The sequence below is a fragment of the Vulpes vulpes genome, chromosome 14, assembly GCF_048418805.1.
Source record: "Vulpes vulpes isolate BD-2025 chromosome 14, VulVul3, whole genome shotgun sequence".
In the NCBI taxonomy this organism is placed as follows: Eukaryota; Metazoa; Chordata; class Mammalia; order Carnivora; family Canidae; genus Vulpes; species Vulpes vulpes.
The window spans coordinates 49,689,404-49,704,417 of record NC_132793.1 but is presented as its reverse complement, the minus strand read 5'-3'; the positions used below and the strand labels follow the sequence as shown (position 1 = coordinate 49,704,417).

The following is a 15,014-nucleotide window of genomic DNA, read 5'->3' as shown; positions in this document are numbered from 1 at the left end:
ATTGCATATTTATGTTTAAAGTATAATAAGAAAATTTCTGCTTAATTCCATCAACATGGAGGCATATTCAATCCTTCTGAAACAAATCCTTCCCACTGTAATGTATGATGATTTATAATTAAGGCTATGTTTCACTCTGTGTCGGTGATGTGATGATTACCTCATGTGAGTGAAGGTTCTGGCAACAATGTGTTAGGAAGAAAAGAATAAACGAAGGTTATCCTATAAACACAGTCATTTGCATTAACTGAAATAAGAGTAGACTACATATTTGATTTTAGATGGAAGCATGTGAGACACAAGCCTTCATCGGTTTTTGTTCTTTTGGGTATCCTCTATTCACACTGAGCAGAGAGGGAGCACCTCATGAGTTATTAAAGTTATTAAGTTATTATTAAAGTTAAAACTCTTGGAGTTAAAAAAAAAAACTCTTGGAGTTTTAACCACTTGTAAAAGAAATAAAAGAAAGCTTCTGCCCATTTTATGCCATAGAACCCGTTGCCTAAAGAAGTATCACAGGCTAGTAACATAAGGGGTTCAGTGGAATTTGGAAATTAGTAAATTATTAAGGAAAACCAAAAATGTTTAGGTATAAATAACCTTTGTAGTTTTATTACTGTAAATACGTGTTGCCGATGTAGTGTCAAAGAAGAAAAAAAAAAAGGAAACCTTGATTTTATCATGCTCATGTTGTACTGTAAAATTAAATATACTTCAAAGATCAGTTATATAGAAAGTGTTCAGACTATTCCAGATAAGAAAGCACGATTTTAATACAATCAACATATTTGCTGTAACGCATTACATCTATAGACCGAATGTGCTCATTCTTTTGAAATCATTTTGCTCTCGTCTTATTCAGGGATCTGTTTAGTTATTTAACTTATTCTACAGTATCACAATTAACTTCCTTAAAAAGGCAGCTTTTAAAATCTGAAATAAATAAAATCTGAAATAAATGATCTCTGACAATATTATTTTCGTCAGAGAAATTAAGCATGAAGGGAAATAAAGATCAGCTGTGGAATTTAGGAAAGAAGATCACACATCAGAGTAACACAAGAACAGAGCACAGAGACCACACAGAGAGAAACTGAGACCTGCATAGATGCTAATCACCTTGGTCCTTTGAATAATTAGGTGTGGGGAATTTAAAGGAGTTAGTTTAGCCACTATTATTCCCTAAACGACTGTGAATATGTTAATATGCAATTTAACATTAGAATGGTACGAGCTAATAATAAACTGGAAAAAAAAAACCTTTATGACTAAAGTCCTAAAAATGATGCAAGGAACCCCATTGCCTGGAAGAAGAATAAACAGAGCAACTGATTAGACACTTAGCTTTTTGTCATATCTATACCAACACCGAATTCTTAGCCAATAAAACTGAATAAAAACCTTTACAAGTAAATGAAAATTGACAGAGTTAGCCACCAGGAGATACTTACTAAAAGAATATGAAAGGGTTTTCTTTGAGCAGAAGAAAAATAATTCCATGCAGAAGGTCTGAGATTTAAGAAGAAAGAGTAAGGAGAGAAACATGTAAATATGTGGGTAAATTTAAAGAATATTGAGCTTAAAATAATAATATATTGATATCTATAAACCTACACATACACACACAAACAACATCCATATACACACACAATTAAAATTTCAACAGGAAGATTATCTAAGTAAAAAAAAAAATGGAGTTAAAATATTTTAAGAGTCTAAGGCCTAGGAAAATATTAAATTTATTTATATTAGACTTCAATAACACAAGAATTCACTTTGTAACATCTTGGGTAACAAGAAAAAGGTGTAATCACAGATAGATAGAAGGGGTGGGATGAAATTGTATAATAAAAAAATCTTCCCAAAAGAGGCACAAAATGAGACTTGAAAAAGGAAAGGATGTACAAATAGAATGGTAAATGACAATCTACAGAAATAAACACAAATATACTATAATGATTTTAAATGTAAATACAATAAGGGTCAAAATTTAAAGACCATAATCTTTGGGTTAAAGCGCGATCCTGGAGACCCGGGATAGAATCCCACGTTGGGCTCCTGGTGCATGGAGCCTGCTTCTCCCTCTGCCTGTGTCTCTGCCTCTCTCTCTCTCTCTCTGTGACTATCATAAATAAATAAATAAAAAATACTGCTTCTCCAAAGAGCTAAACATATAAGGATTCAGAGAGCTTGAAATAAAAAGATGGGAATAAATATGCAAACACTGATCAAAAGACTCCTCATGAAAGAAAGCTAATATGATTATACTCATAATCAAAAGGTACACTTGTTATAAAGAAGAACATTTTATAATAATGAGAGCATCGTCACTGAACACAGTAGAATTGAACTAGAAATCAAAATTGTAAACAAAACAGCAAAACTTCCATATGTGTGGATATTAAGTCATGAACTTGGGTAACCTGTGGCTTAAATAGAAATAATAGTAGAAGTTAGAAACTCTTTTGAATTGGATGATAATTAAAATATTACTTTTCATAACTTTCAGGATACATCTAAGTTAATGTGTAGAGAGAAATTAATAGTATTAAAATCATAGATTAGAAAAATGCTACAAGTCGGTGACAAGGAATACAGTTCAGTAATTTTGGAAAAGGAGCAACAAATTGAATGCAAGGAAATTAGTAGAAAGAAATATAAATCTAATATTAGATATTAAAGAGATTAGAAAAACAATGGAGAATATCAGTATCAAGAGAATCAAATTATTTTTTTTTAAGATTTCTTTATTTTAGTGAGTGCGCATGTGCACGAGTAGAGGGAGGGGCAGAGGAAGAAGAGAGACTCTGGAGCAGACTCCATGCTCAGCACAGAACTGGACGGGGCTCCATCTCACAACCCTGAGATCATGACCCAAGCCAAAATCAAGAGTCAGATACCTAACTGATTGAGCTGTCTTTTAAAAGACAAAGAAGTTGATTAAACCCTTAGCATGATAGATTAAAAAAGGACAACAGAAGCAAAAATAATAAGAGTCAGGAATGAAGGAGAGAATACCGTGTCAGATCCTAAATACACTGAGGTATCATAGAAAGATATTGTGAGCAACTTCATAAAATATCATAGATGAAATTCCTAGGGGGAAAAAAAACAAGGGAAGGAAAGTTAAAGTCTAGGAAGGTATACATCTGTAAAAATACTCCACAGGGTACCTGGGTGGCTCAGTTGGTTAAGTGGACTCTTGAGCTCAGGTCCCTGAGATCGAGCCTTGCACTGGGCTCTGGGGCTGTGGGTGTGTGCAGCCTGCTTAAGATTCTCTCTCCCTTTCCCTCTGCCTCTCCCCTGCTGCTCTCTCTCTCTCTGAAAAAAAAAAAAAAAAAAAAAAAAAAAAAGGATGATCAAAGGACTGATCAGTGAACTTATGGAAAGGATGTCAACCTTTCCATTAAGTATCCATGACAAATGGCTTCTTGTGTCAATACTACAGAATTTTTAAGGAAGAAATTGTGACCATACTATAAAATTCTTCCAGGGAATTAGGAAAAAATAGAGAATCACTTCCCAATTCATTCCATAAATCCAGCATAACTTTGATGCAAACCTTATAGAAAATATTGTAAGAAAAAAAAATATGAAACAATTGTGTTCATTAGCATGGATGCAGAATCTTCTTTTTTAAAAAAAAATATTTTATTATTTATTTATTTGAAGGAGAGAGAGGGAGAGGGAGAAGCTGACTCCCCACTGAACAGAGAGCCTGATGCAGGGCTTGATCCCAGGATCCCAAGATCATGACCTGAGCCAACGGCAGACAGACACTTAACTGACTGAGCCACCCAGGTGCGCAATATGGATGCAAAATTTTAAGCAAAATATTATCATAGCAAATAGGACAATATTAAAAATGTTATTACATCCTCATCAAATGTTAATGTAATTTCCGACAGTATTCCTGGACAAGTTGCTTCACCTTTCAAAAAGTTTAAATGTCCTTATTTAAAGTTTCAAATTCCTTATCTGTAAAATCAAGAGCATGAAAATACAAATAACATATGGTTTTTATGAGAATTAAATAATTCATGCATGTAAAGTACTTAGCACATGGCGCACAGTAAATGCTCAACAAATCTATTACTGCCAATGCCTTTTAAAAAATGACAAAGGTGAAAGAAACAAAACATTTATATTGAATAATTCAGCAGACTAAAATCTCACTTTTGCAACTCTCTTACTATGCCAAAAACAAAAACAAAAAGTCACCCTAAAACTTAAGTGGTTTAGCACAACTATTGATTTAGCCCACAGTTGCACAGGTCAACAATTCAAGGGGGGCACAGCCAAACGGTTCCTCTGGCCTTAGGGGGGCTCATTCATGTGCCCGTAGGCAGCTGTTTGATCCATGAGGAGCTGGTGAATCTTGGGCGGGGGCCGTGGTTCAACCATGACGGCTTGTCTCTGTGCCGTGTTGTCTCTCATCTTCCAACTGGGTAACTTGGGTTTGTTCACAGGGCAGTCACAGTGTTCCAAGAGAATAAGGGAGCGCAGGCCCTAATACATAAGCGTTTTCCAAATCTCCATTTGGGGGCACCTGGGTGGCTCAGCTGGCTGAGTGTTTGCCTTGGGCTCAGGTCGTGACCCCGGGGTCCTGGGATCCAGCCCCACCTCCAGCTCAGTGGGAAGTCTGCTTCTCCCCCTCCCCCTGCTGCATCCCCTGGCTTATGCTCTCTCTCTCTCTCTCACTTTCTTTCTCTCAAATAAAATCTTAAACATAGATAAACAAATATATTGTAAGTAAAAAAGGTAAAATCTCCGCTTGGGTAACATTGGTATTGCCTTATTACTCCAATCAAGTCAAGTGGTCAAGCCAAGGTTTTGGGTATAGAAGGAATCACGTCAAGGATATGAATATAGGGAGTCATGAATAAACTGGGGACAATTACTCTGACAATGAATCAAAAGTTCCAAAGCGGGAACTCATTATTTTAAAAAGATATAAGAAAGTGTATACATGATTCACCTATACACAAAGTACCCACCTATTAAAATTCAATCAGAAAAATTTTCTCCCAAAACTAATTGTTTTACTTAGCATCTCTATTTTTATGAATCCATTTCTAAGTTCCTAAGACACAAACTTAGTAACCCAGATGTAACTTTCAAATGTAATGCCTACTACTGCCCAACCCAAAGCTTTTTCTTCAACTAGGAAGAAAACCAATGGCTTTTTCTTACAGTGTTTTTATTTCTGCTCCACTCACAACTTTTCCTTATCTAAGGGACGCGCTCCCTGACCCCGCTCCCTTGAGTCACTTAACGTGACTCATCATTTAGGTTTCCGGCTCAAGTACTACTTAAAGATGACAACAACATATTCCTCATTCATATAAGGAAAAAGTCGGAGACCAAACATTTACCTGAACTCCCACTGTGTGCCATGAACTTTGAGGGGACTGGCCATATACATAATATCCCATCTTCTTTTTTTAAAAAAAGATTTTATGTATTAATTTGAGAGAAGAGAGAGAGAGCACAAGGAGAGGGAGGGGCCGAGGAGAGGGAGGCTGCCCACACGGGCTCGACCCCAGAACCCTGAGATCATGGCCTGAGCTGAAGGCAGACGCTTAACCGACTGAGCCCCCCAGGTGCCCCTATAATATTCCATCTTCTGAATCTTCTGTCATCTGAATGAGACAGTAAAAATTATTGTGTAAAGGTCATTTTTTGGACTCCCTTGTGTCTTCCATGGAATTCAACATAGCAAAATAGATCTAGGACACAATATGTACATATTTATTTCACATTTTCTACTGAATTTGATGGAAATTTTTATATAATTTCGTAGTGTATATACTGTAGTATTATAATATTAAATAAGGGAATTCAAACTAAATTAAGTGATATTTCAAAGTCAGTGGCTAGGCACTCTATCATTTATACTCATAAATTACATATTTTGTTACTTAATAATCTCAATGTCTCGATCTTTTAGTTAATACAGATCCAGAGTGAATTTTATCTTTTAATTAATCTATCTAATGCAAATAAGTGTATTTCTTATGTTAAATATGTACTATATTTAAACTAATTCAGCTGCCTCTAGAAATTTCTAGTTTAAGGGCCCCTGAGTGGCTCAGTCGGTCAGTTAAATGTCTGCTTTGGCACAGGTCATGATCCTGGGGTCCTGGGATTGGGCTCCCTGCTCAGGCGGGGGTCTGCTTCTTCCTCTCCCTCTGCCCTTCCTCCCTCTCCCGTGTGCTCTTTCTCTCAAATAAATCAATAAAAAAAATCTTTAAAAACAAAAAAGAAATTTACAGTTTAGATTTTTTTTTCCTGAGGAAAACTTGCCTTCCCACACATTTACTATTTAAAATGAATGAAAGCATCCTTAGAAGTCTTCCCACTAAGCATTAAAAACTAATTAGCACATCTAGAGCTAGCACATCTAGGTCTCCTCAGACCTGACTGCTTGATTAATGGGTTTTTCCTTGGACCTAGTAGCTAAAAAATATTTTCTATGTCTGATTAACTGATTTACATATTTCAAATGTAACTATCTATAGGTATTTCCTAAAATTTTGAAGAAAGAAACTATCCTATACCAAATGATGTTTGGCCCTGAAAACAGGCCCATGAATAGAATTCTAATTATAGAAATGGCAAATTTGATTTGGCTTATTTATTTGGTCACAGTATACAATCCACCTGAGATGTGAAGTGGTGATCTACAAAGATAGATGCAAAACCAGAAAATAATATGAATGGTTGAAAATTCACAGAAAAGGAAAAAAAGGAGAGAATAAAATGAATCACTGAGAGGAATACATTTTGTCCTCTATGTCTATTTAGAAACTAGCTAAGATTTGACTCTTGTATTTTTAAGACTTTATTGAGCAGCTTATACAAAGTAAGGTTCAGAGATCACATGAAAATAAGGAAGATTTATTTCTTACATCGCAACAAAAGGGATACTGGGTGATATAGTGGTCATCACCCTAATAGATACAATAGTAATTATTTTTTTTCTTTTTCTTTCCATGTTCTGTCCACAACCAAGAATAAAACTGAGGCATGTTTGCATAAACTCAAGCCCGTGGCATCTAAACCAATGTAGTTCAAGTGGAGAGCTCTTGATTGTCTTTCTCTATAAAAAAATATTAGATGTCTAGAGAAAAGGAATGCATGTTTTCAGAGAGTCCTCCATAAAGATTATTACTCCAAATCAGATTTATGATTAAAAATCAAGGAGTTTAAGGTTCTATTAAGAATCTAGAGTGTCGACACTCTGTCGCAATAATGGCCCACCCATATGCATTGGCAATCCATTAGGCAGACTGAATTCATTATTTACTCTTCTTACTTGCTAACATTAATTCACATCTCTAATTATTAATAGAAAGCAGGATATTAAGAGTGTTGGGATAATTGTACCTGTGAAAGCTAGAAAGAGCCAGAAACTTCAGTGACAGGGAAAAAAAAGTCTTCTTTAGGATAACAAACAAATTAACCTAGCTCCAAATAAGACATAGAAAAATTTTTAAAAAATAAAAAAACTGGTGAGAGTTTTAAAATATCATAGGATACCATATGGATAAAGCATTCTGGAAAAAATCACATTTGCATTTCATGAAGAATGGATAGCTAATTTCACAATGGTTTTCTTTGAACGTGAGGAAAAACAATATATGGAGTCATTCAGCCAGAACTAGAAAAACCAAGAACTTGTAAAATACATATTTAACTGTAGAGAAAAAGAGTCGTGGTAAGTGAATCTAGAATGGCGATTTATATTATCTAATGCTGGAAGGAAAACCCTACAAGCAAGATAACCAAATAATTTATCATCCAAATTGAGACACTTGGAGAGTGGATTAATTCACCACTAAAAAGCAAGCTGGAAAATTTCGGCATAGACCCGAACTGGAACTTTGCATACCTAATATGTCTCTCAGGCACAAACCCAAAGCAGGACCGTTACTCTTCCCCCAAAGCACCCCCTCTCTTCAAGCTTCTCAGAGGACTGCCGACCCTCCTATCTTTAGCTAAACGGAGATCAGTATTAAATTTATCTTATTATTATTTTTTTCAGTATTAAATTTTAAACACCTGCTCTCAGCTGTGAGTCGCTGACCCTCCCCGAGCACAGGCCTTCCCTGGCCCCCAGAGAGAGAGGACAAGCGCTTCCAACCACACAAGTACCACGTGATGCCTGGGCGTTGAGCTCACCTGAGCTATGTTTATGGCATTGCGGATTCGCCCATCTTTCTCCTGATCCTTTATTCTCCGTACTGTTTGCCATATTTTGTTTCTAAATCCATCCTGATCATCATCTCCCCGAAGTTCCCATAACATTTTCACCAGGTTATACATTAAGCCGTAGTATCCAATCCATATCACTTGATCACCTGTTTGGAAAAGATATATTCTTTGGGAAAAACATCACTTTATTCACCTTAGAAAAAGCACAGTTTTGTGAAAGAGAAAAAAAAAAACACTTGATTTTGCTGATATTTTAAAGTCTGAAATTCTGAGCTTTGGAATTTGTTTTACTCTTCACAGCTCTTACTCCTTTCATTTTAAAAGATTCACAGATTATCTTAAAATTTCCAGCCATGAGAAAAGATCTGCAACTAACTAATATTGCACCTCATAAATTTAAAAGTTGGACAGGTAAATCAGTATTTACCTGTCCTAGTATGTATTTAAAAAAAAAACAACTTTGAGATTCAAGGAAAGAGGCATTTTTTCAAGGCAATATGAACACCTAGACCACCATGGTGAATTTTTATAATGAATTAGAGAACAGGAGAAAAATCACTGCCTTTTATAAAAATGATCAAGCTCTATGAAACTATGGCATTTGAACCAAGAAGAAAGCCTTGAAAATAATGTGAAAAGCAGACAAAAACTGCCGATATAATTATACGCTGGAAGAATTTTTTTTGATAATAGAGACATAAATCAACTGAAATGGAGGAAAAGGGAACAATGAATCCAGAAGAGATTTTTAAAAGTCTAAGACACTCCTCCTTCTAAGACTTATACACCAATTAGTAATTTATATAAATTATCAAGGTCCAGTTTTTAAAATTTTTATTTAAATGTAATTATTAACATACAACGTATTACTGGTTTCAGAGGCAGAGGTGGGTGATTCATCAGTCTTCTGTAAGAGCCGGTGCTCAGCGCATCACATGCTGCCCCCAGTGACCCCCCCTCCACCGCCTCCCCCGCAGCCGCCCTCAGTTTGTTTCCTGTGATTGAGTCTCTGAGGGTTTGGCTCCCTCTCTGATCTCGTCTTGCTGTTCCTCTTCCCCCGGATCCTCCATAGGGCACCTCGTTGGCTCAGCCAGTTAAGCGTCTGCGCTCAGCTCAGGTCAGGATCTCAGGGTCCTGGGATCAAGGGCCTGTCCAGCTGTGGGGCTCCCCGCTTCTCTCTCTGCCTCTTGCCCCTCTGCCTACTTGCTCAAGTGCCAGGGCTTGCTCTCTCTCTCTCTCTCTCTCTCTGTATCTCAAATAAATAAAATCTTAACAAGAAATTTAAGAAAGGTCCACTCTTGAAATACACTTCTCCCATACAGAAAGGAGGAAGAAGTTCCTCTTTACTCTTTACCTTAACTATTTCTTACTTCTTACCTAGGAGGTACATCGCCAGGCAACACTCTTCAGGAAAAGAGAATTCTAACTTACGTACTAATGGGATAAAAGTGGAGAATAAAATAATATGGCAGGTCTCAAAGGGGATATGAACTGAAGTTAGCCAAAGAGCAACGTGAGAGTACCAAGTACGTGTGAGAAAAACAAGAGGAAGAGAAGGTTCAGGAGGGAAGATGGAAGGGTTTCAGAGTCCATTAAATTCTGTCTTGTACTGTCCCCTAAATCCTGCTGATAGCCTATATGACACTGGAGCTCATCAGTGCTCTTCTTGAATAAACATATAAGTACAACATGAAAAAGTCAAAATCTTTAACTTTTCCTAATTCCATATAGATTTTTATGACCCAGTAATAATGATTATTATTAGAATTATAACCAGACAACGAGGGCCTTCCTGCTGCATGCCCTCATTCTCATCCTCACCACAGTCCTGCCATGAAGATCCTATTAGAGTGGAAGGGACAGATGACCTTCCCCTGGGTGGGAAGGGCCCGAGCATCACACAGCCCAAGAGGGACGAGCCAGGTGGCGGCGGGCCTAATCCTATCCCACGCAGTGCAGCCTTTCCCATTCGGACAAGTGCCTTTCTTCCCTTCTACCCCCTCATGGGAAAGTACACATTTAAAAGTGGGAGGAGGAAGGCAAGTGTCCAGCTTCCTAACTTCCGGCATCTTTCATCCTTTCTATGACACTTTGAAAGAGATGGTATAATCTGTAAATATAAGGCTACAGGGATCCCTGGGTGGCGCAGCGGTTTGGCGCCTGCCTTTGGCCCAGGGCACGATCCTGGAGACCCGGGATCGAATCCCGCATCGGGCTCCCGGTACATGGAGCCTGCTTCTCCCTCTGACTGTGTCTCTGCCTCTCTCTCTCTCTCTGTGTGACTATCATAAATAAATTAAAAAAAAAAAAAATATATAAGGCTACAGGTGAGAGGCCCATTCTTTTGAAAATGTAATTTTCCCCCATAAAAACTACAAATTACAGCAGGCATGCTGCAGTATTCGAAGTCATACGCATGAACTGATGTCAGCAACATGATAGAAAGGGAAGCCCCCAGCCCTCGTCCCCTCGTGGAAACAACCATTGGGCAGCCATCCAAAACTAAAAGTGCCTTCTCAGGACCTTGGCATCCAAGGAAGAGGTTGGGAAACCCCAGTGGAACCCGAGACTGAGAAGGCAGTCCCAGACCCTGGGGGCATACCTGTTGGCAGGTATGAGCCAGGAGGACCCTTGCCCATTGGGTCCAGCCTCCAGGCTCCAGCCTCACTCTACCGTGGTCCAGAGGCAGCTCTTCTCACCCGGGAACCCACCCCTGGACCTGGCAGGAGCGTGTTCAGGGGAGTGGTGGGGGCCATACCCACTTGCACCCCGGGTATCAGGCCTAAGATCTGCAGATGCAGACGTGATTCCATAAGCAGGTTTCTGCCCTGCTCAACCATGGCCTGGAAGTAGTCCTGTCTGCTTTGGGGCATCACAGGAGCTGTGCCCTACTCATTTCTTTGGCAAAGGGCCACTGACTCCCAGTAGAGAGGTAGAGATAAGGAGAGAGGACGTAGAGGATGACAGTGAGGATCTCAAATTGAGGTGGATTGGGGCGCCTGGCTGGCTCAGTCAGCGGAGTATGCAATTCTTGGGTTGTGAGTTCAAGCCCCAAGTTGGGCATAGAGTTTACTTAAAAAAAGAAAAAGGACTTGTTGGAGCTCCTGGCTGGCTCAGTCGGTAGGACATGCAACTCTTGATAACAAGGTTGTGAGTTAGAACCCCCAGTTGGGCACAGAATGACTTTTAAAAAATGGATAAGGTAAAATAACTAAAGATAAAAGGGGAGTCAGGTTGAGTGATAGATATTTGAGCAAAATAGTATTCAAGCAATAAACTGGGAAACCAATGAGGGAATTTTATCAGGTACTTTAGGTCTTTACTGTGATGAGCAACAGGAGCTTGGAAAGTAAAGGACAAAAACAAGACAGTGTGAAAAAGATCTAATATTTCTTAGCTATGGAGGAGGAGAAAAGCATGAAGTGGAAAGGAAAAGAACATTTTTTAAGCTAAGGAACTTGAAATAATAACGAAATCAGCTGTAGAAAAGACACTACTATAGAGAAGCCAGTTTGGGGAGAAAGGAGAAAAATAATATTTGGAAAATGTGGCATGATCGAGTGTGAGCAGGATCTAATTTTCAGAGGCCTATAGCTTATTGTAAAAACATAGCTAAAATTTAAGTGAAATTATGAATTTGTGAGTCTATCAGCAAAGTAAGTCTTGAAACCAATATAACAAAACAATTTTGAGTTTTTAAATTAATAATTCTGGAATTGTGAACCTCAAGAATAAAAAAATCAGCTTTGAATAACAATATGATAAATAAAACATACTGTGAATTTTAACCTACGTATTTGTTTATAGACTCCCAAACTCTACATTAATAAGAAGGGTTGACCAAAGTACATATAAACCACCTTCATTTATTTTAAATTATTGGTTATTTTAAATTATTGGTTATTATTGGTTATATATAAGCAAATATATTTTATAAGCCTGTAATAGTTGGCTAATTGAACTAAATTTGGGTTTTTTTTTTAGAATCCACAAGACCAGTGATTAATGCATAAGATATATTCTGGTAACCTGAGTTCTCAAAACTCACTAAACTCTTAAAATGCCATTGATGATTTTTAAAGTGAGCTGTTCACCTGTTGATTACAGTGAATTACTGCTTACAAATAATATTTGTAGGGAAAATCTACTGCATCCACTTGACTGACAGTGAAAAAAAAAAAACTTGTTAAGACAGATGAAGGGGGGCCTGGGTGGTTCAGTCCGTTAAGCCTTCTGCTCAGGTCATGATCCCAAGGTCATGAGATGCAGCTCCAGGTCAGGCTCTCTGTTCAGGAGCCTGCTTCTCCCCTCCCCTCTGCCTCCCACTCCCCCTGCCTGTGTTCTTTCTCTCCTGCTCTGTCAAATAAATAAGTAAAATTTAAAAAAAAAAAAAAAAGACATATGGAATGTTACAACTGTCATAAAAGGCAGACTGCAGTCTAATATGCATGTCTAGACACTTGCTAAGAAGCATTCCTGCTCTGAAACTCCTCATCTGGGGACCCAGCTAAAGAATAAGGCCCTCTTCTATTCTGCTTTGAGTGACCCTGTGGCAGCTATCAAAGATATTACTTTAAATATCCTGAGAGAAAATGTGTCTGCCTGCAGCTAAGCAGACAGCACCCTAGGAAATAGCAAGGCTGAACCAAACAAAATTCTTAATAAATCTTGAAAACTTATTAAGAAAGTCTGCTGTTTGGGGGATGCCTAGGAGGCTCAGCGGTTGAGCATCCGCCTTCAGCTCAGGGTGTGACCCCGAGGTCCTGGGATCGAGTCCCACATCGGGCTCCCCACAGGAAGCCTGCTTCTCCCTCTGCCTGGGTCTCTCATAAATAAATAAATAAAATCTTAAAAAATAATAAAAGAAAAAAGAAACAAGAAACTATGCTGTTTGAAAACCCATATCATGATCCTTTCTTTGCAGCAATGCTTTATTTTAGTATTTGAACTCCATAGAAGCCTTTAATTGCCAGTCTAGATATTTAGGTTCCAAAAATTCAGTGAATGTGTAACATGAATGAGTATAAATGAATACGGCCTTTACAATTTTGACAAATATAATTTGGCAGAATCAAATGTACCACTAAAAGGTAACCTGAGCATAAGATGTTGTTTAAAACATAGTCTTTGTGAAATGCTACATAAAGGAAAGGAACTAGATCCACGCCAAGAAACCAATGGACAAGAACCAGTCAGCAAGCCAGCCATTTAACAAATATTTACTGAGTCGATGCTATGCGCCAACAGCTGTTCCACTGTGCCGAAGAAAAAGACGACGTTACTGCTCCCAGGACACTTTATTCTAGTAGAAAATGACAGATACTAAAAAAGTAAATAGTGTAGTATCAGTTCATAATGAGTGTTAGGGAAATAATAGAAGGTGGTAATGTGTGCGACAACAACTAGAGAAGAAAGCCACTACAGACACAATGAGAGAAAGGCCACCTGAAGACATAGTATCCAAGGTAAGATATGATGGATTTTTAAAAAGTTAATCATCCAAGAAGCTGGGGGAATTGCAGCATCTGTGAGCGCAGAGGCACACGCTGAATTATTACGGCCAATTTGTAGGCATGAAAAGGAGTTTGGAATTTATGCTTCGTGCAATAAAAAGTTAACACAGCATTTTAAACAAGGAAGGGAACTGACCTGCTTTATGTTTTAACAATCTTTCTGGCTTCTTTATGGAAAATGGATTTTAGGGAGTACAAGGGAAACAGGGAGAGACTTTCAGTTTTTGCAGCAGCCTAGAAGCAAAGTGATGACCACAGACCCAAGAGTCATACAGTAAAGAGTCAACAATGTCCAAGGGCGGCGCTGGCCGTCACCCTTGCTTTCTGGGAGGTGATGCGGAGGCATCAGAATGTCCTGTCTGACAAGAATGTCTTTGTTTACCTGGTATCCTTAGGCCATGGCATCAATTTGGCCTCTGGAAGGACCAGAGACTGGGGTCCACCATGTGTAACGTGACTGAACCCCAATAAAAATTCTCAATACTAAAACTTGATGACCTTGCATAGTTGGCAATACTCTCTGCAAACTGTCATATGTCTTTGCAAGGAGAAGTAAATGATCTCTGCCCCATTCCACTGGGAAAGGACAATAGACTGTCCACCTGTCCTCGACTCTTCTTTATTCACCTTTTCCTTGGCTAACTTTGATCTTTATTCTTTTAGTGTAATAAACTATAACCATGAGTAAAACGGCTTTGTTGAGTTCGGGTAGCTCTTCTAACAAATCAGCAAACCTGAGGGTTATCTTGGGGATACTCAAGCTCATAGGTGATTTCAGTGAGAGTTGTCTTACGGACTCTTGAATTTCACAAGAAATAATGACAGACATTAGAGGGGGGTATATTTTGGATGACTAGTAGAATAAACAGGAATTCTAGGGTACTCTTTATTTTCAGAATTCTACTATAGTAATAATTATCTTTGTCTATATACATATTAAATATTGATAGAGTTATTTTGTATATATCATCATATTTGATCCTTACACATATTAAGCAAATACCCAACAGAATCAAAGAGAATCAAAGAATTACTGAAGAGAATCAAAGTATTACTAATTTAGTCAGTGTTTGTTGAGGTAATATGGAAAACAAAAAGCAAAAAAGCAAAAAAGTCAGCTGATTCCTATATTGGCATGGAGCAGTTAACTGAAACATGATGGCAAGTCAGATGCCACAGTGAATACAAAAATTTAAGGAAATGCATAGAACTTGCCTTGCTTAACTTTTATGATTTTTTTTTTTGCCATAGTCAGGTATGGACATCTGTGTATTAAAAATAATT

At 38.0% G+C, this 15,014-nt stretch overlaps 1 protein-coding gene across 5 annotated transcripts in view; it reads right to left on the bottom strand.

Annotated features, from left to right (window-relative positions):
* TMEM232 (transmembrane protein 232) overlaps positions 1-15,014 on the bottom strand; it is a 223,570-nt gene that overhangs the window by 121,440 nt on the left and 87,116 nt on the right. For all 5 annotated transcript variants that reach the window (XM_025993000.2, XM_072736590.1, XM_072736593.1 and 2 more), the window contains one exon: positions 8,185-8,363. In XM_025993000.2, the coding sequence (XP_025848785.2) occupies positions 8,185-8,363 (179 nt within the window). The remainder of the gene's footprint in view (positions 1-8,184; positions 8,364-15,014) is intronic.